Here is a 24,716-nt window from a genome sequence, read left to right as displayed (position 1 = left end):
AAGATAACCTGGGGATGTGCGAGAGAGGAGAGACACAAGAAATCAAATTACGAACAAAGAAGGTGTCAAATTGGTTTATTGCAAATTTACTGTTAGGGTGCCTACCCACTAGCGATATTTTCTTTTGCGATGCGAAAGCAAGTACCTTGCAGGGAAGAGAAAACTCTTCGATATTGCTCATTTTTCAATGGGGCCCTTCCCTGAAAATCATCCCTAGCTATAAAAGACAGTTAAAAAAAAATTATACTCACCTAGAAGAGCCGTCTGGCTCTTCTCTCTGGCCCTGGAAGTCTTCTTCTGTGTTCTTGAGGCCGGGTTTGAAAAATCCCCGCCCCCATAAAGCGCTGGTCTCATTGGCTGAGCATTGAATTCATGAATGGCTGAGTGCTGCCTGTGATTGGTCTCAGCCAATGAGACCAGCTCTTTTTGAGGCGGGTATTTTTCAATCCCTAGCCTACAGAACACAGAAGAAGACTGCTGAGCCAGACGGCTCTTCTAGTTGAGTATAATTTTTTTTCTTCTTTTTTTTATAGCTAGGGATGATTTTCAGGGAAAGGCTTATATTATTATAAGCCCTTCCCCTGAAAATCATTGCTGCAGGGTTGCCTGCAACCCACTGCTTTCAATGGGGCTGCAGCAGTGCTGACCCCATTGAAAGCAATGGGATAGCATCACGGACTTTTGCCATAGCTGTCACAGCTGTGGCAGAAGTCCACAATGTACTCCCTATGAGAAATTTTCTCTGCGCTGCGAGGCTTGAGAGTAAAAATCACGAATGAGTATGAAACCATTGAAAATCATTGGTTTCATAATCATCGCTCTTGCATCGCAAGAAAAAATATCGCTAGTTGGTAGGCACCCTTAAAGTGGGTTGAGTGTTTAGACCCTAAAATTTTTCTCCCATCCTCCTTAATTCCCCCCATCTTTCCTATCCTGACCACCCCCATTTTTCCTCCTCCATCCTTCCCCACTGACCCTCCTCCATCCAACACAGGATGGAAAACGAGAGAAGGAACAGCTCCGGAACAATATGGAAAAGTTCAATATGTATATGGCATGATTCCTTGAAATATAACCACTTTCGCAGTCTGTCATTTGAATAAGAATGGAGAATCTGTATAATTGTTAAAAAGGAAAATTACTGAATAAAAACAAGTTAAATAAAATGATAGATCTCGACAGGGCCTAATGAAACACATTGACAATAATGGGTTCCATCCATATATGTGCTCATTCTTTCCCAATCTACACAGAAAAGCTGAAAAATGAGCTATAGAAAACAGGAAGCGATAGCCTATTGAGCCTGCTCCAAGAAAAATAAAAAGCAGCTGTCATTTTCTGATGATACATTACTTATTAACATAATAACACCAAAATATATTAAAAAAGCATAAAAACTGCTTCAAACTACAGACATTTTTTACAGGTGACTTAAAATGCAGAAAACAAATATGTGAAAGAAGTCCCAGAAAGATATAGAGTGGAACCAAAGGCGATAGCACAGCTTCAGCAGACGCCTGTATCTACCTGACGAAGAGAGATGAAGAACAGGAGATTATTACATGATCATTGTGTACAGAAATAATTGCTTCATGTAGAATGATATATTTGGCTATGATGAGTGTGGGGAAAAAAAGATATAACTTATGACTTTCAGTGGCGTGATTTATCTTCATTTAAAGCTCAGTCGTTAGTGCAATAAAAGTATAACTTATTCTGTAGAAATATCTTTATGGCTCCACATTTTTCACAGTCATAAAATGAAGCAGAGACTCTCCAAATAGTGAAAGATACGTTGACCTGATTGTTCTATACCCATAAACCTTATACCGTGTTTCCCTGAAAATAAGACTCTGTCTTATATTAATTTTTGCCTCAAAAGACGCACAGTGTCTTATTTTCGGGAGGTGTGTTATACTTACCCAGCTGCCAGTGTCTGTGTCCCTCACGCTGGTCCCTGCGCTGCTGCAGTCCTCCTCACTGACATGATTCTCTTCTCCTGGTAGCAGGGCTTTGAATTCTCCGCCTCTAGTAAGCGCTGTGATTGGTTCATTGAGCACCGGCTCTGATTGGCTGTCGCTTGATCCAATCACAGCACTTACCAGAGACGGGGCATTCAAACCCCTATCACCAGAAGAGAATCCTATCAGCACTGAGGACTGCAGCCTGCCACAGCGCCGGAGACCACCGCGAGAGAAACAGACGCCGGTGGCTAGGTGAGTATTGCTTTTTTTTTTAACCTAGTGCAGCTAGGGCTTACTTTCGGGGGATGGTTTATATTTCAAGCCTTCCCTCTCCCCTAAAAATAGGGGTAGGGCTTATTTTTGGGGAAACAGTAGTAAGCTTTAAAAGGGTTTTCCAGGCAAAAACTATTGATGACATATTCTTAGGATAGGACATCAATACTTAATCTCTAGGGACCCACTGCTCAGGATCCCAGGCAATGAGCTGATTGCACGACCCAGACGTGACTCATAGGGGACAGCAGTGGAAGTGCTCTAGCTGGCTTCATTCCAATTGAAATCAATGGGAGCTGAAGCGGCTAATGCACGTCTGCGGTCATTTCCAGTGTCAGAGGCGGAGGTGGAAGTGTAATAACTGTCTTTACTCATATTGATTTCAATGGGAGTGAATCCAGCTAGGGCACTTCTGCTGCTTTCCCATGTTACCCATCTGGGTGATCAGCTGGGATTCCAAGCAGTGGGTGCCCAGCAATTAACTACTGATCATCTATCCTGAGGCTAGGTCATAAATAGTTTCTTTATGAAAACCCTTTTGAAAATGGAACCTGTTACAATAAACATGTGTGAATTGTGAGCAGCATGTTGTAAAGCAGAATAGTCTGTACCGAAAGATTCAGGATAACCTGCATTTTATTTATTTAGTCCAGTGGGTGGTTTCATGTATTGCTTAACAGCCTTCCCCAATTGAGTTTCCATACAGAAATACAGGCTATTGAATGAGTAGAACAACCCACTACACTCTTTAGGGTTTGTCTGAGAGTAGAAGAAAATTGAAGCAGTAATTGTTGCAAAACCCCTCTACAGTCCTCACCATCTAAATCTCCTGCCGCTGCAGCAGTGATGCTCCAATAGTCTACCATTGGTCTTCATTTACATCCCCGGAGAGATGACTGCACACGACTGTTGCAGACAATCATTGGCCTCATGGGTGACTCCAGCAAGTATAGCACATGACTACTGAGGCCAGTAATGGGCTGCAGCAGTCATGTGCCAGAAGCATGAATATTGCTCTGTAAATTTGTAGCAATATCAGCAATTACCCATTCCTTTCTTCTCATGCAAAAGGAGAAGCTAGTGAGTGGAGTCATCCTCAACTAGGAGATATTTGAAAGGCTCTGATCTTTTTTTTCTAATTGACCCTAATATGGTGTCTATGCATGGATGTTGATCGCTATTATAAATACATATTGGGGGCAAGGAAATTTTTAAGCAGTTTCTAGCCAATCAGATTCCAGCTCTCATTTTTCTCAGGCCAATTCAACACAAAAGAAGCAATCCAGTTGGTTGCTATGGACTAGAGATGATCGAATTTTTAAAAAGTTTGGTTTGTTCACCAAATTTCAGGGAAAGGGTTGTTTCAGTCCATTAGTTTGAACTAAACAGAGGAGGGGTAGCAAGAAAAAGAAGAGGAGGAGAAGGAATGGTGGCTCAGTGGTTAGCACTATTGCCTTGCAGTGCTGGGTTGAAATCTAACCAGAGGCAACATCTGCATGGAGTTTGTATGTTCTCTATGTGTTTGTCAGGGTTTCTTCTTCATGATAATTACCTTTATTAAAATAGTGCATACATTTATTGAAGAGAAAGAGGAAGAAGAAGCATTTTGACTCTGTAGTTGGTGCTGTTGCCTTGCAATGCTGAGGGCCTGGGTTCAAATCTGACCAAGGGCAACACCTGCATGAAGTTTGTATGTGCTACATAATTAAAGATGATTATTATAAAACAGGGGGAGATCCAAATCTAGGACCCCAGAGCTGCAAGACAACAGTGCTGACCGCTGAGACACAGGAGAAGAACCACCACCACCAGGTTTGGCTGAGATGAACTGCCTGAGCAAAGTTCAATCCAAGACAGCGTTCGACTGGTTTGGTATGCTCAACACAACTATGGACAACTATCCTTCTGTGACCTTGGCTGAATCTCCTTCATTGTACTGAATTCTCTTTAAAAAAATAAAGGAACTCAGACAACAGACCAAATTACAAAGTAATATAAGAAAAAACAGCCATGTGTCCCTTTATGTACTAAGAAAAGTTTAAAAGAGCAGAGGCTACAATTCACGGACATGCTTGATATTGGAGATGGAGAGATGGCCCCATACGGCCCCCACACCAGCGTGTCAGGTCTCTTCTAAAACAATATCCTTGGACTGAAATATTTCCCAACATAAAGCTAAATGTTTGCTGCTTCCCACAAAATAAAAAACTACAGAAAAGAGCAGTTTAAACTTGAGCTGAAAGCCAGAAATTCACCCTGTAAAAGTGCAATATCAATCTGTCATAACAATAATGATATCACAGAGAGGAGGCCATTGTGCACAAACAATGTCATAAATTTGGGGAAATGAAATGAGGTGCTAACAAAAATAAAACCTGGAGAATCAGCGACAACATGACAAGAAATGTCTCTATTTGCCTCTATTTGGCTCCGGGAACGCATATACACATATATCTTCTTTATGTTTCTGCTAATACAATTCTTCAAGCAAGCATGAACCTCTTACTTTTTTACAATTTCATTAAGTCTCAATGGAATGTGACCATTGAATAATGACACGTAGGGGGACTATTAGACGGAGAGTTAATGGGCTGAGCAAAATTCTAGCACACAAACAGAATTGTAAAATGAGGGTGTGGTAAATAAATCTCTTTATGCCTATGGTGGTATGCATAATAAAACACTCAATTAACTGTTTATAATTCTCTTCCTCTACTATTCTGTGGGAATTACTGCCAGACAGTATTAGTCACTACATGATTCGGGAATATTTTTGGCAACATCTAGAGACTATAGTTGAAGGCAGACTTCACCAGACTACATCACCAGACTACATTGACCATTTGATAACATGAAAGGTGGCGCAGACCTCAAAGTTGTTGACCTGTGGCTGATACTAGGAGCCATAAGAGGGGCTTGGTGAGACTGTGGTTTCATGTTAGAGTAACAGGTGAAAATGTTTTCTGTTTTTGGGAAGTAATCAGTTTGACAGAAATCTACTATATTTGTAAAGTTTAATTTACATTGTATTGTGCCTCCAGGTGCTGGATGCATGAGTACTGAAATGCAAGGAGGAAGGGCTCAAGAGTGCATGATGCTGCGTAAAACGGCATTGCAAGAGACAAGGTGCTTCGGGCCAACGGAGTGATTCGGCAAGTAAAGATGGATACTGTGAGAACGCTGTAGAATAGCTGAGAGGACCAAATGGAAGTTCCTGTGAGCTACCGGAAAAGAAGTCTTCTGTAAGAAACATCAGTGTGCATGTGGGGTACACTTAGTGCCTTGGTGGCCTCCTTGCATTTATGGCCCAGCTTACAGCACCTAGAAGAAGATCCTATGGGGAGCTATGTATTCTCCACAAGGGACTGCTTATTGTTGGTCAGATAAAGACCTTTGCTGATTGTTCATGCAGGTCTGAGTGAGACATCCTCATTCTGGCTAGTGATGCATGTACAGTGCAAGCTGCCTGGCAAGACCTTCGAAGGATCTTTGCCTAGAGATTCCTGGTGATGCCGCACACAGTGGTTTTGGGGGGTCCAGCGGTCTCTTTCACTGTAGATCAATGATCGAATCTGCCTGAGGCCTTCCTGCTACATGCCCATGCTATAAGCACCAATAACATTTGGAGCCATAAAAAACTGCTACAATATTCCAAGATGTTGCAGTACAGATACTTGTCTAAATCTTAAGGACCTGGACTACTCTCTCTCTATATAAAGTGGATGGTCCTTAAAGGGGTATTCCAAACTTTTATTATTGATGACCTACCCTATGTCATCAGTAGTTGATTTGTGGGGATCCGCCACTCAGGATCCCTGCTGATCAGTTGATCCTCCAGCCCGCTGTCAGTGCAGTGGGGCCAGATGTCGTCAGGGCCAGAATTGTTATATATGGCTTCACTCCCATTAAAATCAATGAACATAATCAGGACCAGCAAGTGTAACAGGAGGCATTGCTCAGATTGATTTCAATAGGCCATTATGGTGCGTAATACATAGAAAAGTAGGCAAATAAGGAAGATGGAACAATACCTCTGCAGCGCCACCTAGTGGATGGCAGCATTCCTTCAAATCAATGTCCGACCCCTTATACAGATCTCTAAAATAATGATTGGGAATTGAAAACTAAGCCAGAAACCCTACACAGACAGCTGTTTTGGGATGTTTACCCCTCATCAGTATGCAGTAGAATCCTGGCTTGGCTAGTGAGAGGCCTGTAATGTGAGTCGAGAGGGGTATTGTCTCTCCTTAATGTCTTCAATCAGTGTTATAAAGACTTGAATAAAGGGTCGGACATTGATCTGCAGGAATGCTGCCATCCAATGGGTGGCGCTGTAGATTATTTGCATATTACCCAGAGGAGCATGCATGGCCTTATAAGTCTACTCACTCACGTTCTAGGTGCTCTCCTTAAGGAAAAATAATATCCCCCCTGGCCCAAAAATAGGACATGCTGCGCTTTTTTCACATAACTGAAATTCGCATGAAAATTCCGCATCTGTAAATTAATCCAATGAAATCAATGGATTCCATCCACTGTGTGTAATGCAGCATATTTATATTAAATGAGCAATTAAACACAATGAATAGGACGAGTTGGATGTTGTTGGTTAGTATACATTTTCACATATACTAACTGCATGGTCCTGTACCATACAAATAATTCTGCCATTGAATGTGAAGTTAATATCCAAAATTCTAAAATTTATTTTACTTTAAGTTTCAATACTGACATGTGCAGATATGTCCACATAACATACCACTGTACATTCACCTATACATGCATGTGATTTATCATCCAGAGGAAATTCATAAATGGAAGATATTTAACAGAATACTACAGTCATTCTAGTGGGTTAAGCCTTAATCCGTCTTTGGAAATTTGGCAACATGATTAGAAAAGACAGATCACTGCTGGTGAACAGCCACATTATGGGGGCCTCAGATCCGGCCATTGATTCTCTTACAAGGCTGCATAATACATCCATATTGGAAATAAGCTTACTAATAAATAGCATCAATGTTCCAATTAAAAAGAGGCAGCCACACCATTGTCAACTGCCTGAATGCCACCTTTAAGGGGGTTTCTCACTCACTAATTGTGGTGATTTGCCTGATTAATGCTGAAGCCCCTTCAGTGATTTATAGGGCGCAGTAAGGACCGCATTCACACAGCTTGACTATTGCAATTCGCATCAGATAATATACTGATACCCAACCGTGTGCTGTCCAAGCTGCTCGGACCCCATACATAACATGTGGGAACAGACTAGAATTGGACATGCTCCAAATTTTTTCCCATGGACAGCACATGGATGGAATATATGCCTGTGTGAATTGGCCCTAACTCCTTTAGCCACATAAGGTGCAAGAATGAACCCAGAGGTTGGATTCCCACTGATGACAATGCTAGGGAATATCCTAGTGACATTCCATGAGATTTAACAGAGCTTGAATATTCATAATCTTTAACATAACTTTTTTATTGTGACTTCAGATTTAAGCTGGTCCTTAGAGTGAACCTGTCAGGTCCCATAAGCCAACTGGGCTGTGGGCAACACAATAGAGGGACAGGCGGCGGTCTATAACTTGGGCCGATTGGTTTAGAAGTTTTGCAAATCTTACTTTTGAAACTCCACAGAGCTGGACTGCAGATGAGTCCAATGAAGCTCATGTATATTCATATATGCATGCTCCCCTCGCCCAGCTGTTGATTAGCAGGTCCTTCCAAGTTACTGTGTATAGGGAGAGAGCTGTCAATCAGTGACAGGAGGGAGGAGGGTGGGGAAGTGTGCATATAGTATATGAATATACATGAGCTTCATTGGTCTCATCTCCAGTCCAGTCTGCAAACTTTCAAAATTAAGATTAGCAAAACCAATAAACTGCCTGGTATAAGTGACAGAACGCTGAAATCAGTGTCTATCGCTATACCCTGCTGCCCGCAGCCCATCCAGTTTAGGGTCCTGACAACTTCCCTTTAATGTACAGAGATAATTTACTGAGGTTGAATCAGGGAAATATTGATATTGTTGTAGCAGAATAAATTCCCGCCATTCCCCATGAGGTTTGCACTGCCATCACTGCTCACATGGCCGGATCAGATGGGTCCAAGTATTTTTACCATATGATTATTTCTACAAAAAAATGATAATTTCTGCAAAATTCACATGTAAGAGCAACCTAAATTCTGATTGCTAATTAGCTCAGATTTAGGTAAATGCCAGATTAAACTGGCCATACGCTTTACATAGCTGTTTGCTATTCTCCTTATAAATACATGCTAGCATTGGTCAATCATGAATGTGTATTTCCATAGAGAGTTTGGGGTAAACAGTAGATAGGCACCCCTAGGGCCATTTATCAGAGATGCAAAGCATCAGGCATGTTAAAATCCAACATGCCTAATCCTTGGCCAGTTTCCTCAAATAGCAGATGTTGGCGAGATCCGCCATCAATTGTCTAAAATGTATGGCTAGCTTTAGAGTCTAAGGCATCAGAGTTAGAACAATGGCAGTGTTCAACTTTATAATGCAAGTTAAAGGGCCACTCCAGCAAAAACATATTTTTCATCCCTGCACCCCTTGTCTCTCACAATCTAGATGTTCCCTATGTATATTGCAGTCACCTCCATGCAGCACAGCTTCCCGTCTGAGGCTTATCAAGCACCATTTTGCAACTGAAATTTCTCTCTGCCTTTTTTCACTATTCTGTGCTATCAATCCCATGATGCATCAGCACAACACCACATGGGCAGCTAGAACCTGCACCATTTCTGCCTGCTGGGAGAACACTGTAATTATCAGTCCCTTCTATATTCCCCTAAGTAAACTACAGGCCATTAGTATACAATCAGGAGGCTGAACTATCATCTCCATCAATATGATATGGTGACAAGAGCCTCTCATCATCCACCGTAACTGTAATAGGAGTTTGTATCCAAATCTAAAGAGCTTGTGTGGTAGGGTCCATCACACAGGAATTTAGGCCGGCTGCACACAGCCGTGACGGGCTCTGCCGCGGAATATCGCGGCGGAGCCCATCACGGCGCCCCCCAGAGACCCCCTACTTACCTGCGGATCCGGTGTCTTCCGCCCCGCATGATGCTTCGGCGCGCATGCGCCGCAGCGTCATGTGACGTGCCAGCCGCATCATATGACACGCCCACCGCGTCACATGACGCGGCCGGCTGTGTCATATGACGCACTGGCGGTAGGCGGAGAGGCGATTTCACGCTATCTTCCGCTGTGCGGAAGATAGCGTGAACGGACGGCTTCCATTGACTGCAATGGAAGCCGCCTGCGAGTACACCCGCGGCACATAGAGCATGCCGCAGGTGAGGACGGGTGAATTCACCGTGCGGAATTCCATGATGGAATTCCGCACCGTGAGCATTAAGCTATTAGGTTCAATAGAACCTAATAGCTGTGGGCAACGCGGCGGACTTTCGCCGCGAATTACGTGGCGGAAATCCGTCCGTGGGAAGGAGGCCTTATGCTGAATGAAAAAACTGACTTTTTGAGAAAACGTAAAGAAAAGCAAATTGGGGCTGGTCAGAATTGAGATCACATGACCCACCTGAAGAGAATGACTCCAGGAAGTTTCAGATAGGAAGAAATAACTAAACAAGGTACTATTAGCTAACTTATATATACTGGGGTGATAGTTACATAATGAATTTTAAAAAAGAATTCACTGGAGCGGCCCTTTAATGTGCAGTCATCTCATTGTGTCAATATGAAGTATGGAGACATGATATCACACAATGATACACAGTAATAGTTAGTATAATTTGAGACCTCTCAACCTATACTCAAGTCAACATAGTCAGCATTTTGGATATTAATTAGTTTTAAGGTTCTTTGAAATACATAATATATACAAAAAAGTGCCTGGCAAAAAAACCCAAAAAGCTTTAAATGTCCTACTTCAAACTAGGGAAGTCAACATCAAACTAGTTTCTGTCTTTTTCACCTTGTTGAATAAGTGACCTTATTTCCTAAAGAGAAAAATAATCCAGTCGATATGTCAAAAATATCCACTATATATCTTCATATGGCAAAGAGCATGACAGGATGTCTGACACAAGCCTGTCCTGATAATAAGAATGAGGGGTAAAAGAGACATTCATAATTGAAGGTGCCAGTGATCCTTTGTTTGTCATGGTAACTCTGTCCCGAATGACAAAATGGATTGATGAGAAAATTATAGAGAAACTCTCAGACACAAAATCTAATTTAATGTGCCAAGGAGGGAAAAAAGCTAAGCACAAGTTAAATCAAGGCAGAGGCACTAAGATGACAGGATATCTTGGGTTTGACAGATTGCACTCCACCTATTTGAGTTATCACATAGAGCTTTTTTGTTGGGATAGGACAAGGTTGATTGTGGAGTTAGGTCATTGCTTGTAGTCTTCAGCTTCTGTATTTTGCGACCTTCTAATAGCAGAGTTGAGCTTGGGTTGGGTCGTAATGGTACAATCACCAAAGCGTCTGATATGGAAGAGTTCTCTGGTGTGGTTGGCTGGTTGGATAAGTATTCCAGTTTGTCATCAAAATGAGCACTCTGGCGTTTCAGTATAGGTGGACTAAAATTCATGAACCTTACAGTCTTCACCTGCTGAAAAAAGAGAAAATGAGTTATATTTATACTGAAGGTGCACTTTGTTAAAGTTACTTAAAGAGTAACTGCAGTTTTTACAAACTTTGGACATGTCAAACGTTTTGATCGGTGGGGTCCTGCTGCTGAGCACCCTGGTGATCACTGAAACGAGGGGCAGTAGGGGATCGCTGAAACCTGAGCGCTGTGCCCTTTCTGCTGTCTTTGTTGCTTGCCGGCTCCTCCCGGCAGCAGGAGATAGATGCATAGTGGTCTATAGACATCTTCTATAGACATCTATGCGTCCATCTTCAACTTCCGAGAAGAGCCAACAGACAGTGAAGACAGCCAAAGGATTACTATCACCAATAGTTAATGTCATATTTTCCACATCTGGGGCTATCTCATTGAGTGCATAGGAAAGATTTGGGTTCATGAAAAGAAAGTATCCCATATCACAAAAGGTATGTGATAATATGTGCTTGTGATCATTGGAAGATTTTGATATGTACCTGAATATGATCACTAGATTGTATAACCAGGAGGTGAAGTTGGACTTGTTTTTGCCAAGTTTAAGCCATTGTTCCAACAACTCATTTACTTTGCATCTATTTATATGCCAACCGCAAAAAAAACCAAAAACTAGTGTGAAAAGTCAATGTTTACGCTTGCCCTTACAGCAGTTTTCCTATGAAAAAACTGCTCTGGAGAAAAATGTTTGTTTCATCTTGGACCATCCATATGCCAGAAATTCAAATCTATGCTAGCTATTAGCTGGGTTAGATTTCATGTATAAGCTATAGTAAATCTGTTGGGCTGAGGGCAGGTATGTCCTCCCTCTAGGCCTAGCCATATTCGTAACAAGTGAGGTGTGTGCAAAAAATTAAAAAAAGTTGCAAATTTTGGCACAAATGCACCAACATTTGTGACTCTTTTATGCGGATTGTACTTTGATAAATTTTCCCCTAGGTCTACAGAAGCCCAGTCCTACATTTTAAATCCATTCATCTAAAACTTTTGCATACTGGTAAATAAGCCACCCTAACTATGAGCTGATATATTAATGCATTGTAGCAAACCATGTATAGAAAGAGTTTTGCTTTAATTCAGTCTGGAATTTTAGAATTCACCGTTATAAAGTATAACACTCTTAAAAATGGTGCAAATATATAATGTATGGTGAATACATCTGTTATCCCACAAGGACATTACCGGGGCAGTTACACTTAAAGTGTAAAGCTTCTGACATGTCATAAGTGGTGGTCCAGATGTTGAGATTCCCATCAAATGCTAAAACGGATGGGTAGAGGCGCTCCTCTGAGCCCTGTGCCCATTTGGTTGTTTCCAATTTTGCTCAGAGAGGTGTAGAGGCTCCATTGAAAGTCTGTGGAATCTGCACACTGCTCCCCAATGATACCCAAATAGACAGCACTCAGGTGAGTGATTCTGCATGTTAGTTTTAACAACCAGTGGGGGTCTTAGCACCTGGATTCCCACCGATCAAAACATTTCACCATGCTATGTTAAAAGTTTTTGAATTAAACATTGCGTAGCACCCATTGAATCTATAGGAGTCTGTGTGATGTACAAATGTATCAAACTTTCCAGAAAGAGATGCTCTTTGCAGTACTTTATGTTCTGTCTGAAAAGAAATGGACCCGATAAGGAGATCTCCTCTTCATGCCCTAATAGGGAATATGGAAAAAGGGCTTCCCTTTGGATTATCTCTCATCAACCCATTATATCTGAATTAAGACTGGCATAGAAGATTACAAACTTAATGGCATATAGTTTATCTTTAAAGGGAGTTGTTCAAGTTAATTATGCTTTTCTAACAGTTACCTTGTCAGAAGTAGCTTTAGCTGTGTCTGGCTTCACCAGTATAGATGGAGGGGAACAGATTGTTGGTTTTGTTGTTGAATCAATTTTCATTGGAAATTCTTTGGGCTCAAAAGCAGTGGAACTAGCAGAAGACATTCTCCTGATATCCACTGGTCTACCAGAGAGAGGCAAAACGTCACAAAATGAGGCGGGCCTTGACCGGGTATCGGCACTGGCTCCTACATTATTATGGGTGGCATTGATAAAAAGCTGTTGTGGCTGAACAATACCAGATGATGGTCTACTGATGGTGGCCACGGCCTGTGTTGTAGTGGTACTTTGTAGATTCTTCTGGGACAGCATATCTAGCAAAAAGAAAATGTTCATATCTTAAAAAACATTCTCATTTCTTTAACCCCGTTAAAAGTACTTACTGTTTTAATATTTTTTATAAGTCATCAGTATATGCTAATATATGAAACTTTGTAGCATGTCTTATTAAGGAAAAGCGGCGACTTTCCCGACTTCCAGTAGTCTATAGACTCTCCTTTTCTTCTTGCAGGTTGTATGTAAATTTTCACATATTTTTCAGTCACAAAAAATTAAAAGGATTTTCCTACTTTTTCTTTATACCATTTTGGGTCCAAAACTCTATAAAAGCAATATACTTACCATGGCACTCCGACACCAAGGAATTTGACAGGTGATGTCACCGGGTCTTTTGGCCTGGTGATGTTCCATATACCTGTCAGGTTTACAGGATGTCACTAATGACGTCCCTGTTGGGCATTTTATTGGCTGCAGTGGTCACATAGCTAAACAGCCATATGATCGATGCAGCTGAAGTAAAGATAAGACTGCAGTGGCGGCTGGCGGGCAGCGAGGCAATGGGGAGGTAAGTACTGTGGTTTTTATATATACTCAGGTAAGATGCTACTGAGGCATCTTTTTTACTCTTAGGCCAAGTTCAGATGAGTGTATTGTAACATGTCCATAATACGGATCTGTATTACAGACATGCTACTGATGACATTACAACCGTATGTCATCAGTATTTCATCAGTATTTCCCTCCATAATATTTTTATTTTCTACTGGGCAAATACTGATCTGTTTTTTCCCAATAGAAAATAATAGCAATACGGAGGAAGAAATCCAAATGGAGGTCATGCTACATTTTAAAAAAATGACTGTGAAAAATATGGCCATGTGAATAGATACATAGAGCTACATTAGCTCCATATTACGGTCCTCAAAACATGGACCAAATATGGAGGTGAAATACACTCATCTAAAACTGACCTTACTCAGATCTATTCTTTTTCCACCAATTTCGTAGGTTTTTCATTGGAGTGGTTAGAATGAATTCATTTCATACGGACTTGCAATGAAAGTTAGGTCATAATAATCAGCCATTTTGGTAAAGAATAAGAAACAGACATGGAAACATTTCTATATATTAGTGAGAAAAAGTTAATCTATGGCTAAAATCATTACAATAAACAAAGTATTGTTGACTTGAATGTTATTTCTAATGGGATACACATATAGGCCTGCACTTAATAAGTCTGGTATATCTCATGCTAGTCTAAGTAAAGCTTCAGTGTCAGAGGTTAGGACGTACTTTTTTTGAAACTGTCATTCCTGCGACGGAGAGTGGATACAAGTGCTGGGGAACAAGATGAATTTGTCTTCACTGGTTCCACCACTGCAGTTGGCACATAGAAAGACCTGACAGGCCTACTTATACTGGCTTCAGACACGCTGCCCTGTGAGGAGACTGAGGCATTGCTTGAAATCCAATTGCTTTGATGAGGTCTTGGATCGGTATATTTTGAGGATTTTCTGCAAAGAAATGGAAAAATAATCGTAACCTGGAATATTAAAATAAATCATTAGATCTATGTCCCGATATCCCATGTGTGGTCTGACTGCAGATCTGTAAAGTGGAAAACTATGTTGTCATTATGTTCGTCTTTTCCCTTTTGATGCCAGAACTGGTTGCATAGTTCAAATAGAGAATAGATTAACCCCTTGCTGTACCTTAGTATAACTGTATGTCAAGGTTTGAAGCTACTTTCTGCACCTTAATGTATAGTTATAGCATAGGGATGGTGCAGGCTTAAGAGCTGTGCCCCCACCATCCACAGTGGATGTGAAATGTAACATATATCTGATACCTTTCTGCAGTGGCCAAGATCAGATATAATTCTGTTCCTGGCAATTTAAGCTCTCAAATGCTGCATTCAATAACAACCACAGCAGATAAGGGGTATAACAGAGAGAGGGGGTTCCTTTCGTTACACTAATGGTGCCCCTGCATTATACCCCATTTACACTAACAGATAATGGCTCAAAAAAGTCACTCAAATGATAGTTTGATTGATAGTTTTGAGTGATCATCTTTGCATTGTCTATAGTAGCTAAGTAGCTACTAAAGAGCTATGCAGGGGGAGTGGGACACCGCCGCTATCACTCAGTGAAGAAAACAGCTGTTCTGCATAAGCAAACAGCTGCATTGTTCTCCACGATTACAGCTTGCGTCTCGCTGTGAACTACCAGCGGGGCACGGGCTGTAAGAATCTTATCAGCGATGCCGACTGTAATAACAGCCTGCACCGCTGATAAGAGTACATTGCTCAATTCAAGAAAACTAGAATTGAACGATGAACAGCTCATGCATGAAAACTGCGCAATGCCCATGCATTTAGATGCAACGGTAATCGCTCAAAGGAAGAATTTGAGTGAATCTTAAGCGAGAATCGTTGGGTCTAAATGGGCCTTTACATTCATAGGGTGCTGGTGGGTTATCTTTGCAGCTGGTGAGCTAACCAAGCCCCCCTTGTCTACCATGTGTATTTGCATATTAGGCCCAGTCTAATATAATTAAAGCTTATTAATAAAACCCTAATAGAAAAATATTTAAACAAAAACTTTGGGTGCCTTCACACGAGCGTGTTTTTGTGCGTACGTACGCACGCACAAAAACACGCTTGTATTTGCAACATTGCATTCTCTATGGTTTGTGCAAATGTTCGTGCTTTACAGGCGTGTGCCTGCAAAGATAGGACATGCGTTTACCAATGGGAATGCACGCATTGTTTTCAATGGAGCCGCGGCTGCGGCTGGCAGCTCCATTGAAATCAATGCTCTGCTGGCTCCCTGCATTCTTTTTCAGGGAGGGATTTTACATATAAGCCCTTCCCTGAAAAATAAACATTTTAGTTTAAAAAAAATAAAAATACTTACCTCTTCTTGCCGTGACCCCCACGGGCATGAAGAATACATCTGCCGCATGCAGCAGATGTTTCCTTCATCCCCGCTAGTTAAAAGAATTCCCTGCTGCTACATCTGCCACATCTGTGGCAGATGTAGCAGAGGAATTCTTCAGCAGCAGGATTCTCTACCGCAGCTGACATGTGTGACAGCTGTGGTAGAGAATTGAAGAATTCCTCTGCTGCATCTGCCACAGATGTGGCAGATGTAGTAGCAGGGAATTCTTTTAACTAGCGGGGATGAAGGAAACATCTGCCGCATGTGGCAGATGTATTCTTCATGCCCGTGGGGGTCACAGCAGCGGCGGAGAGGTAAGTATTTTTATTTTTTTTTAAACTAAAATGTTTATTTTTCATGGAAGGGCTTATATGTAAAGCCCTTCCCTGAAAAAGAATGCAGGGGTGCCGGCAGACCATTGTTTTCAATGGAGCCGCCAGCAGCATCCGCGTCTCCATTAAAAACATTGCACGGACCTGCATTCACGCGTGTTTTTGCACGTACATGGGTGCGCACCTATGTAGGCGCAAAAACACGCTCGTGTGAAGCCACCCTTACCCTTACAAAATGCTTTACTATGGAAATAAAAGAACTACATATAATTAGTATCACCACATCTGTAATAACCCAAGCTATAAAATTAACATATTTTTTACTCCAGCCTGGTGCATGCTGTGAGAAAAAGAATACATTTTAAAACTTCCAGAATTGTTGTCTTTTGTGATTAACAGACCTCCCAAAAAACAGAATAAGAAATGATCAAAAAGCCAGTATAGCCCAAAATGGTGGCCATGAAAACTTCAAATGGCCCTACAAAATGTAAGCTCTATACAGCCCTATAAAGAAAAAATGTTATGGGCCTTAGGATGCAGCGACACAAAACTAAGGATTTTTTTGTGTGTTTTTAATGTGCAAAAGCAGTTAAAAAAAGAAAAATATATACATTTTTGCCATAATCAAACCAGAGAATAAAGTTATGTAATTTATACCACATAGTGAGTAGTGTAAAAGCAAAACCCAAATGAAAATTGTGAAACTGCCCCCTCCCCCCCAAAAAAGTATTAAAAATGTATACATTATTCGTATCCAAAAATGGATGCATTAAAAAACAAAACTTGTGCTGCAAGAAAGCCCTAATAGGACTACATCTACAGAAAATTAAAAAAAAAAGTTCTTAGAATATAAGACAACGGAAAAAAAAAAAGAAAAAAAAATGATGGTTTTTAGAGTCAAAAATTGGCTGTTCTACAAGTGGTCAAGGTACATAATATTTGTAGTGTTATATAGCCTTAAGATTCTAGAAGTATTACAATTTATCAAATGTTCATATAAAGAATAGTTCAAAGTACATACAGTATGATTCCTCAATTGTATATCATTCAACATGGATAAAGAATGCAAAGAAAATGGTCCTCAAGTACAAGTCAATGTGGCTTAAACACTTAACTGGAGTTTTCTCAGCTGTTTTGACACTTTAAAACCACATGTAAGTGACTGAAACTAAGCATAGAGCCATAATCATCTGCTCTAACCTAAGCCTACGTCTGACAAGGCATGGGCGTTACTTTCAGACATATCTGGACAACTAGCAATTCAAGCATTCATTCTGCCACATAACGTTGCTCAAGGGAGAATTTTATCCACCTTTTCAAAATGAATGGAAATCAATCATCAAAATGTATATTTTTTTAAACTTCTAAGAATTTAAAAATGTTAAGAAAAACAGAACAAACATTTACATAGTTATATAACATATTTGTCATGGCTGTACACAGACTGTAATCATACACCACAAGCAGGAGGACTCACGTAGGAGGCTCAGCTCTGAGCTACATATAGTTTGTTCAAGAGATAAATGAAGACAAGGGATAAGATACACCCCCAGTGCATCTTAATATTCCCTCCAAACTTCCACTAGGGTAGATCGGTATGAGTGACATCCTGCTGCAAGACAGACTGGCCTGTTCTTTAACCAGAAGTCAACTAGCAAAAGTACTGCTAAGTTAGCTAGTCATTCCTGAAACTTTGTTGCACTGTAATAGCATTGTGACCCCTAAGGCTACCTTCACACAGGTGAGTATGGTATTGGGCCTTAAAGGATCCCCGAACATCGATGAGGGCATTTAAATGCTGTTGTCAGAATTGACGGCAGCATTTAAAGGGTTAACAGCTCCGATCAGTGGTGCTGCTGATTGGAGCAGTTGCAGATAGTTGTCGCCTGTAAGAAACAGCCAGTACCTGCATTATATGGAGCGTCATTGACTCCCAATCCTCCTCCATAGAAACCCCGAACCTTCAGGACATAAATGTACGTCCTGTAGCAATAAGGGGTTAAAGAACTGCAATCTGTTACTGCTATACCTCTAACTGATTTGTTTAACCAGTCCCAGGTGATGTCCCTGATGACTGGAATATGGTCAATGTTGTACTCATCCATAAGAAGGCCAGAAACTACAGGCCAATTAGTTTGGCATCTGTAGTAGTTAAATTAAGGCCGGTCTCACACGACTGGATTTGAATTACAGTATGAAGAAGAAGGAAAGAGTCCAGTGGCCATACAACTCAATTATATTGAGAAACAGTAAAATCCCAGCAAGGAAGACAAATACGTTTATGCGTTTAAGGCTACAGTACAGCACATAAGCTAAGATCACATGGCCATCAGTAGCTGCGCGCCGCACACGAGAGACACGCAGCAGGTACGCAATGACATGCTGCCAGTACACATGCACCATCTTGGCGTGTATGTGCGTGTAATACATGGCAAGAAAGATCATGCGCAGATGTAAGTGGCCCAATACAAATCAATGGGCTACTGTCATCGCGTGCTCCAGTCTGTCTGACAGGTCGAGATTTGTGTTTTCTGGTTTGTTATTTCTTTAGGTGTTACTTTGGTCCTTGTCCTCCTTCAGTGTTTCCTCTGTCACTGATTTTGCTCTCTTGTTTCATATGTGGATTTTACTCAGGTGTTTGTGGAACTCTGTCTGTCCAGTTGCATTGCCTCGGTCATTATGTAAGTCTGCTTCTGGGTCTGGTTGTTGCTGATTATTTCCTCAGTCCATGTGTAGAGAGGACGTGTTTGTGGTGGAAGAGTTCTGCTGTAAAGCTAAGTGCAGCTTTTGTTTGTTCATTGGTGTTTTCCTTCTTGCAGTTGCTAGAGTTAGTGGCCGAGGCACGAGATGTGGGGCTGCTTTTAGAGAGGCGATAACCTCTCTTTTAGGCCTCCTTCCCACGAACGGATTTACGCCGCGTAAATTCGCGGCAAAAATCCGCTGCGTTGCCCGCAGCTATTAGGTTCTATTGAACCTAATAGCTCAATGCTCACGATGCGGAATTCCACCGCGGAATTTCGCACCGTGAAATCTCCCGTCCTCACCCGCGGCATGCTCTATTTGCCGCGGGTGTACGTGCTGACGGCTACCATTGCAGTCAATGGAAGCCGTCTGTTCACGCTATCTCCCGCTGTAACACAGCGGAAGATAGCGTGAAAACGCTTTCCCGCCTACCGCCGCCGCGTCATATGACGCGGCCGGTGCGTCACGTGACATGGCCGGCCGCGTCATGTGACGCGGTTGGCGTGTCACATGACGTGACGGCGGTGGGCGGGGAAGCGTCTTCACGCTATCTTCCGCTGATAAGTATGGGGTCTCTGGGGGGCGCCGTGACGGGCTTTACTGCGGAATATTCCGCTGCAGAGCCCGTCACGCTCGTGTGAAGCCGGCCTTAGGAGGGCTGTTCTTGTCCCAGTAGTCATGGTGAGGTTGTCCCTTCCTCTTTTTTTTAGATTATTTGACATTGTACTCTGTTCTGCAAGTCTGCTTCCTGTGTGAACACAACCTTACGTTCATCCCGGGCGTGGTGTGTCTTATGCTCAGGGTGAACATGACAGTGCCCTTGTGAGACCTGCCTAAGTCATAGCATATAGATGCTGGACTCTTTCCTTTTTCTTTAAGTCACAATCATAGACCAACAAAGTCTAACTGATATCACACTAACAACTGTACTGGTCATATCTTTTATTGAGCACACTGTATAAACATCCACAGTGCAGGAAGAAAAAGTAAAGGCCCATTTAGACCCAACGGTTCTTGCTCAAAATTCACTATTTTGATACTATTGTTTCAGCAGGTATCTTGCTTGGAAATCACAGCAGAAGTATGCAGAAGACAATCGGTCCAGCTGTCTTCTGTATACCCCACTTGGAGTGCTCAGCTGTATTTAAGCTGAGCACTTCGTGAACACAGCAGGAGTATGCAGAAGACAGCGCTCCAGCGGTGTTCTGCATACTCCACTCAGAGCGCTCAGCTGTATACCAGCTAAGCACTCCGAGAAGACAACAGCTGTATACAGAAGACAGTGCTACAGCTGTGTTCTGCATACCGTACTCGGAGTGCTCAGCTGAATATCAGCTGAGCGCTCCAGGAACACAGTAAGAGTATGCAATAGACAGCACTGCATCTGTGTTCTGTATACCCCGTTCAGAGGGCTCAGCAGTATACCAGCTGTGCGCTCCGAGAAGACAACAGTTGTATACAGAAGACAAGCGGCCTCGCTTGTCTTCTGGATACCCTGCTATGTGTGCTCAGCTGTATACCAGCTGAGCGCTCCAAGAAGACAACAGCTGTATACAGAAGATAGCGGTCCCGCTTGTCTTCTGCATACAGTGCATACAGTAACACATTGCAAAGGGAACGCTCAAAACTGTCACTCAAACTGCCGTTTGAGCAAATTTTGAGCGATCATCTTGCTGTGTAAATGCACACAACGATTATCGCTCAAAAAATTTATTTTGAGCGAATTCTGAGTGATAACCATTTTGTCTAAATGGGCCTTTAGTGAACCTCTGTATTGATGATTTCTCCAACAGCTGATTGGCAAAGTTTTTAATTAGTTCAGATTATTTGTGATCAATGCAGAGATCTAGGTACTTCCAAAAGATTTACCATACTTACTTGTTCATGTATATATCCATGCATATCTATTAATTCCCAATTAGTTATCTAAGCATAAGTCTATACCTGGCAGCTACGCATCCATATCTTTTTACCTACATCTATCTGTGTCTGTCTACCCATCCAGAAATGCATTACTACAAAACTGGATTTTCCCACAAGGAACAGAAAATAAAGTTTACTGAGGCAGGAGACACTGTGAAAGAGAAAATTATGCAAGCTTGGCTACATTACTAATATAGATTTAATGTGAGGGATGACACATCATATTACATTATTTATAGTGTGATAAATTATTCATTATCACTGCTTTATTCTATGCATTCTTTACTCTCTCCAACTTTTTTACCCACTTGAAGAACGGTAGATTTCCTTAGATTTGTTATCCACTATTTAAGGGTTCCTTCAAATAGCTGATCACAACAGAGGTTTGTTTCTGAGGTTAGCTGACTTAGTTATTCTGTGTGGAATATATGGAAACAGTCATTTAATCTCTAGTTTCTATTGCTACGGATAAAGCTAAATTAGCATCGCTATTTTTAGTGTATTTAAATAAATTTGTAGGAAAGAATTCACAAATGAATAAACTAAACACATGCAATCTGCACAAAACACAATATAGTGGAAAGGCTCATTGCTTTATTGCTTCAGCCATCAGAATCTGGTGTCATCTAGTTATACCTAAACACAAGATAGGCTCCCTTCTATGGTCTATATTGTAGATACTGTACTACATTACATACAATTTTTTTATTGCTTGTTAGGCCTTAGTCAGACGGGCGTTTTTTTGCGCAATTTGCGCATGCGCATGCGTCCGGCGATTTTTTTAAAACCACTGCTTTGCAATGGTATCGGACACATGAGCGCTTTTTATGCGCTCGTCCGATAAATTATAGAACAGAAATCGCAGATCGCACCTATCTGCGATCTGCGATTCCTGTTCTCTTCACTATATGCGCTCAATGGGGCCGGTGGCAGCAGCGCCGACCCCATTGAGAACATATAGAAGACAAATCATTCTTCTCTGCCACAGCTGTAACAGCTGTGGCAGAGAAGAACGATGTTTGCCCATTGAATTCAATGGAGCCGGCAATATAGCCGACTCCATTGAAAGCAATGGGCTGCCGGCGTGCGCGGGATGAATTGTCGGGAAGGGCTTAAATATATAAGCCCTTCCCTGCAATTCATCCAGAAAAGTGTTAAAATAAAAAATATATACATACTCACCTGCTCCCGGCAGTCGGAGTCCAGCCGCGGCCGGCCTGCAGTGGGTGTGAAGGGGGTGTGAGTCAGACCTGCCCCCTGATTGGCTCAGAGCTGAGTCTGACTCACACCCCCTTCACACCCACTGCAGGCCGGCTGCGCGGAACTCCGGCTGCCGGGAGCAGGTGAGTATGTATATATTTTTTATTTTAACACTTTTCTGGATGAATTGCAGGGAAGGGCTTATATATTTAAGCCCTTCCCGACAATTCATCCCACACTCGCCCGCAGCGCATTGCTTTCAATGTAGTCGGCTGTATTGCCGGCTCCATTGAATGCAATGCGCTGGACAGCTCCGGCCCGTTTCTAATGAAACGCGGCTAGGAGCAGATTTTCGGGCATCGGTCACGCGATTTGCGGATGCGCATCCGTCATGCGATCCGCAAATCGCGCGAAAAAACGCCCGTCTGACTAAGGCCTTCCAGTGTATCTATTTCTGTTGTACTTTGATAAACTAATAAAATGTAGGTATGGTTGCGTTCTGTCAGCTGGATGACTAATGTCATACAGGAGAACTGGAATAAAGTTTAGGCAAAAAGAAGAGTCTTTGAAAGAGTTAGGCCTTATTCTTATAGGCGGGTCTGATTTTGGTCGATTTCATTGCAAGTATGTGTGCGTTCTACTTCCCTTTCTGGGGTTTTAACGCGTAAGTGTCACTAGAGTGATTGTTCTCAGAGAAACAAAGTAATCTTGTAGATATGATACCTTTTAATAGCTAACAAAAAGGGAGGATGTTAAAGCAAGCTTTCAAATCTACTTAGGCTTCTTATCAGGCTAGTGACAAGACAGATCTGAAGAAATATATATATATATATTTTGGTGATACAATACATGTATAGGTTAGTCCATTTTGGACCATGCTTATGTCTTTGTCATGTACGTGTTAGTGCTGTCTATGAAGGATGCCGTACTTGCACCCTGCACAAACGTAACAGTATCTTTGTTTTCCAACTAGAAATAGATGAGGTTGGAAAAGATAAGTGTAAAATATTAAGCATTGGATCATTTCATTTTTCTTTCAAGCCTTATGTGTTGTTTAAATTTAAATGGGAGAGAAGTATAAGGCCTCATATCCATGGGAAAAATCAGGCCCGCCGCGGATTCTTCATGTAGAATCCGTAGCGGGTCCCTCCTGCCCCGCGGACATGAGGCCTAAAAATCTGAATAAACTCACCTGCTCCAGACGATGCGGATCTTCCTTCCTTCGCGGCCGGATCTTCTTTCTTCGGCCCAGCGGATGTGCACGGCTTCCATAGGCTTCAATAGAAGCCTGTGGAAGCCGTCCGCACGGGAGACCCACATGAAAATGGAGCATGTCCATTTTTTTTCCTGCACGCGGATCCGCGCCTGACGGGAAAAATGACATCCGCAGGTATTTAACTACCTGCGGGCGTCCAATGCATCCCTATGGGGCGCGGATCCGCGTGCGGGAGAAACGCTGTGGATTTTAAATATTAATTATCCCGTGGACATGAGGCCTTAGTGTCTTTTCGTCCTAAATGACACTAATACTTCACAAAACTCCATATATACTGAAAAATATTCTCGACTAACATATCTAACCTGCCTGTAGGCTATTATAATCCAGAAGAATACCTATAAATGCCCTTTAGGCATACATTTGGTCAGTATACTTTTGCTTCAACAGTTTTCAATATAACCCCTGGAAAAAAACCAACAAAAACCAGGGTAGCACGTACCATACCATAGATGTATGCAAGCCACATAGTTGCATATGTCTGGGACATATGTTCAGTGGAACATTGCAGATGATGGCAGCAAGCGTGATGCCCAAATGTGATGAGAACTTAAACCAGTAATATATATATATATATACATTTTATACTTATTTTAGGCTTGGGTAGATATAATCAAATTATAATTTCCTTCAGTCCGTAATTAAAGGAGGAGACATCTGTACGCATTACCGATAAAGATGCACAAACATGCCTCTGTCCCTGAAGCCTGCAGTTAAAAACCAACTTGTCATAATTCAACTGAAACGACGCCATACGGAACAATTCAAAGTTTCTTGGCTTGTGTTATATGCAGTTGCCTAGTGAGCCTGATTTATAGTTTAATAATATAGCTAGTCTGTGGCAAAGCACCCCACACACCAATTCATTTCATTAGTAGAGACATTTCGGAGAGTACGGAATAGGCTCAGTGATGTAGATCTGCCTGCTTGGCGCCTGCATCGTACTCCTTATTATACCGCTATTTATGTCTTCTCTTGTAGTTACGTTTTATTGTTATGGTTTGGGGGAGAACAATGAGGAGGCTGCAAAATGAGCACTAAGAACACAAACCACAATTTCCATTCCCTTGCTGGAATATTTCCCGAATACTAGTCAATGAGAATTCATGGCGCATAACCGCATGAATATGAGAGGAGGAAGAAGTGTTTTGCTGACTTAAAGGAATGCAATTGTGTACAACGCATGAGAGATTTACTACTGGAAGTCTTTCTTGTAAACAATAGTGAAGCGACCATTGTACAATAATCAAAGGGAAAATTCCATTCTGGGATCAAGATTGTGCATTTTCATGTCATTGCTTTGAACGGCAGAAGTA

The 24,716-nt window shown here is 41.8% G+C and overlaps 1 protein-coding gene across 2 annotated transcripts in view; it reads right to left on the bottom strand.

Moving 5' to 3' along the window:
• Positions 1-6,919: 6,919 nt before the first annotated feature.
• The window catches only part of SH3RF2 (SH3 domain containing ring finger 2), a 108,971-nt gene continuing 91,174 nt past the window's right edge, over positions 6,920-24,716 (bottom strand). Inside the window, exons 8-10 of one of the 2 annotated variants that reach the window (XM_066591251.1) lie at positions 14,279-14,499; positions 12,677-13,020; positions 6,920-10,855 (exon numbers count right to left, since the gene is read on the bottom strand). In XM_066591251.1, coding sequence (XP_066447348.1) covers positions 10,529-10,855; positions 12,677-13,020; positions 14,279-14,499 — 892 coding nt within the window. In that variant the 3' untranslated portion in view covers positions 6,920-10,528. The remainder of the gene's footprint in view (positions 10,856-12,676; positions 13,021-14,278; positions 14,500-24,716) is intronic. The other variant, XM_066591252.1, reaches the window with a different exon arrangement.

This window comes from Eleutherodactylus coqui, chromosome 2 (assembly GCF_035609145.1).
Source record: "Eleutherodactylus coqui strain aEleCoq1 chromosome 2, aEleCoq1.hap1, whole genome shotgun sequence".
Lineage (NCBI taxonomy): Eukaryota > Metazoa > Chordata > Amphibia > Anura > Eleutherodactylidae > Eleutherodactylus > Eleutherodactylus coqui.
Note: the sequence above shows the minus strand (reverse complement) of the source record. Positions and strands in the feature narration are given on the sequence as shown.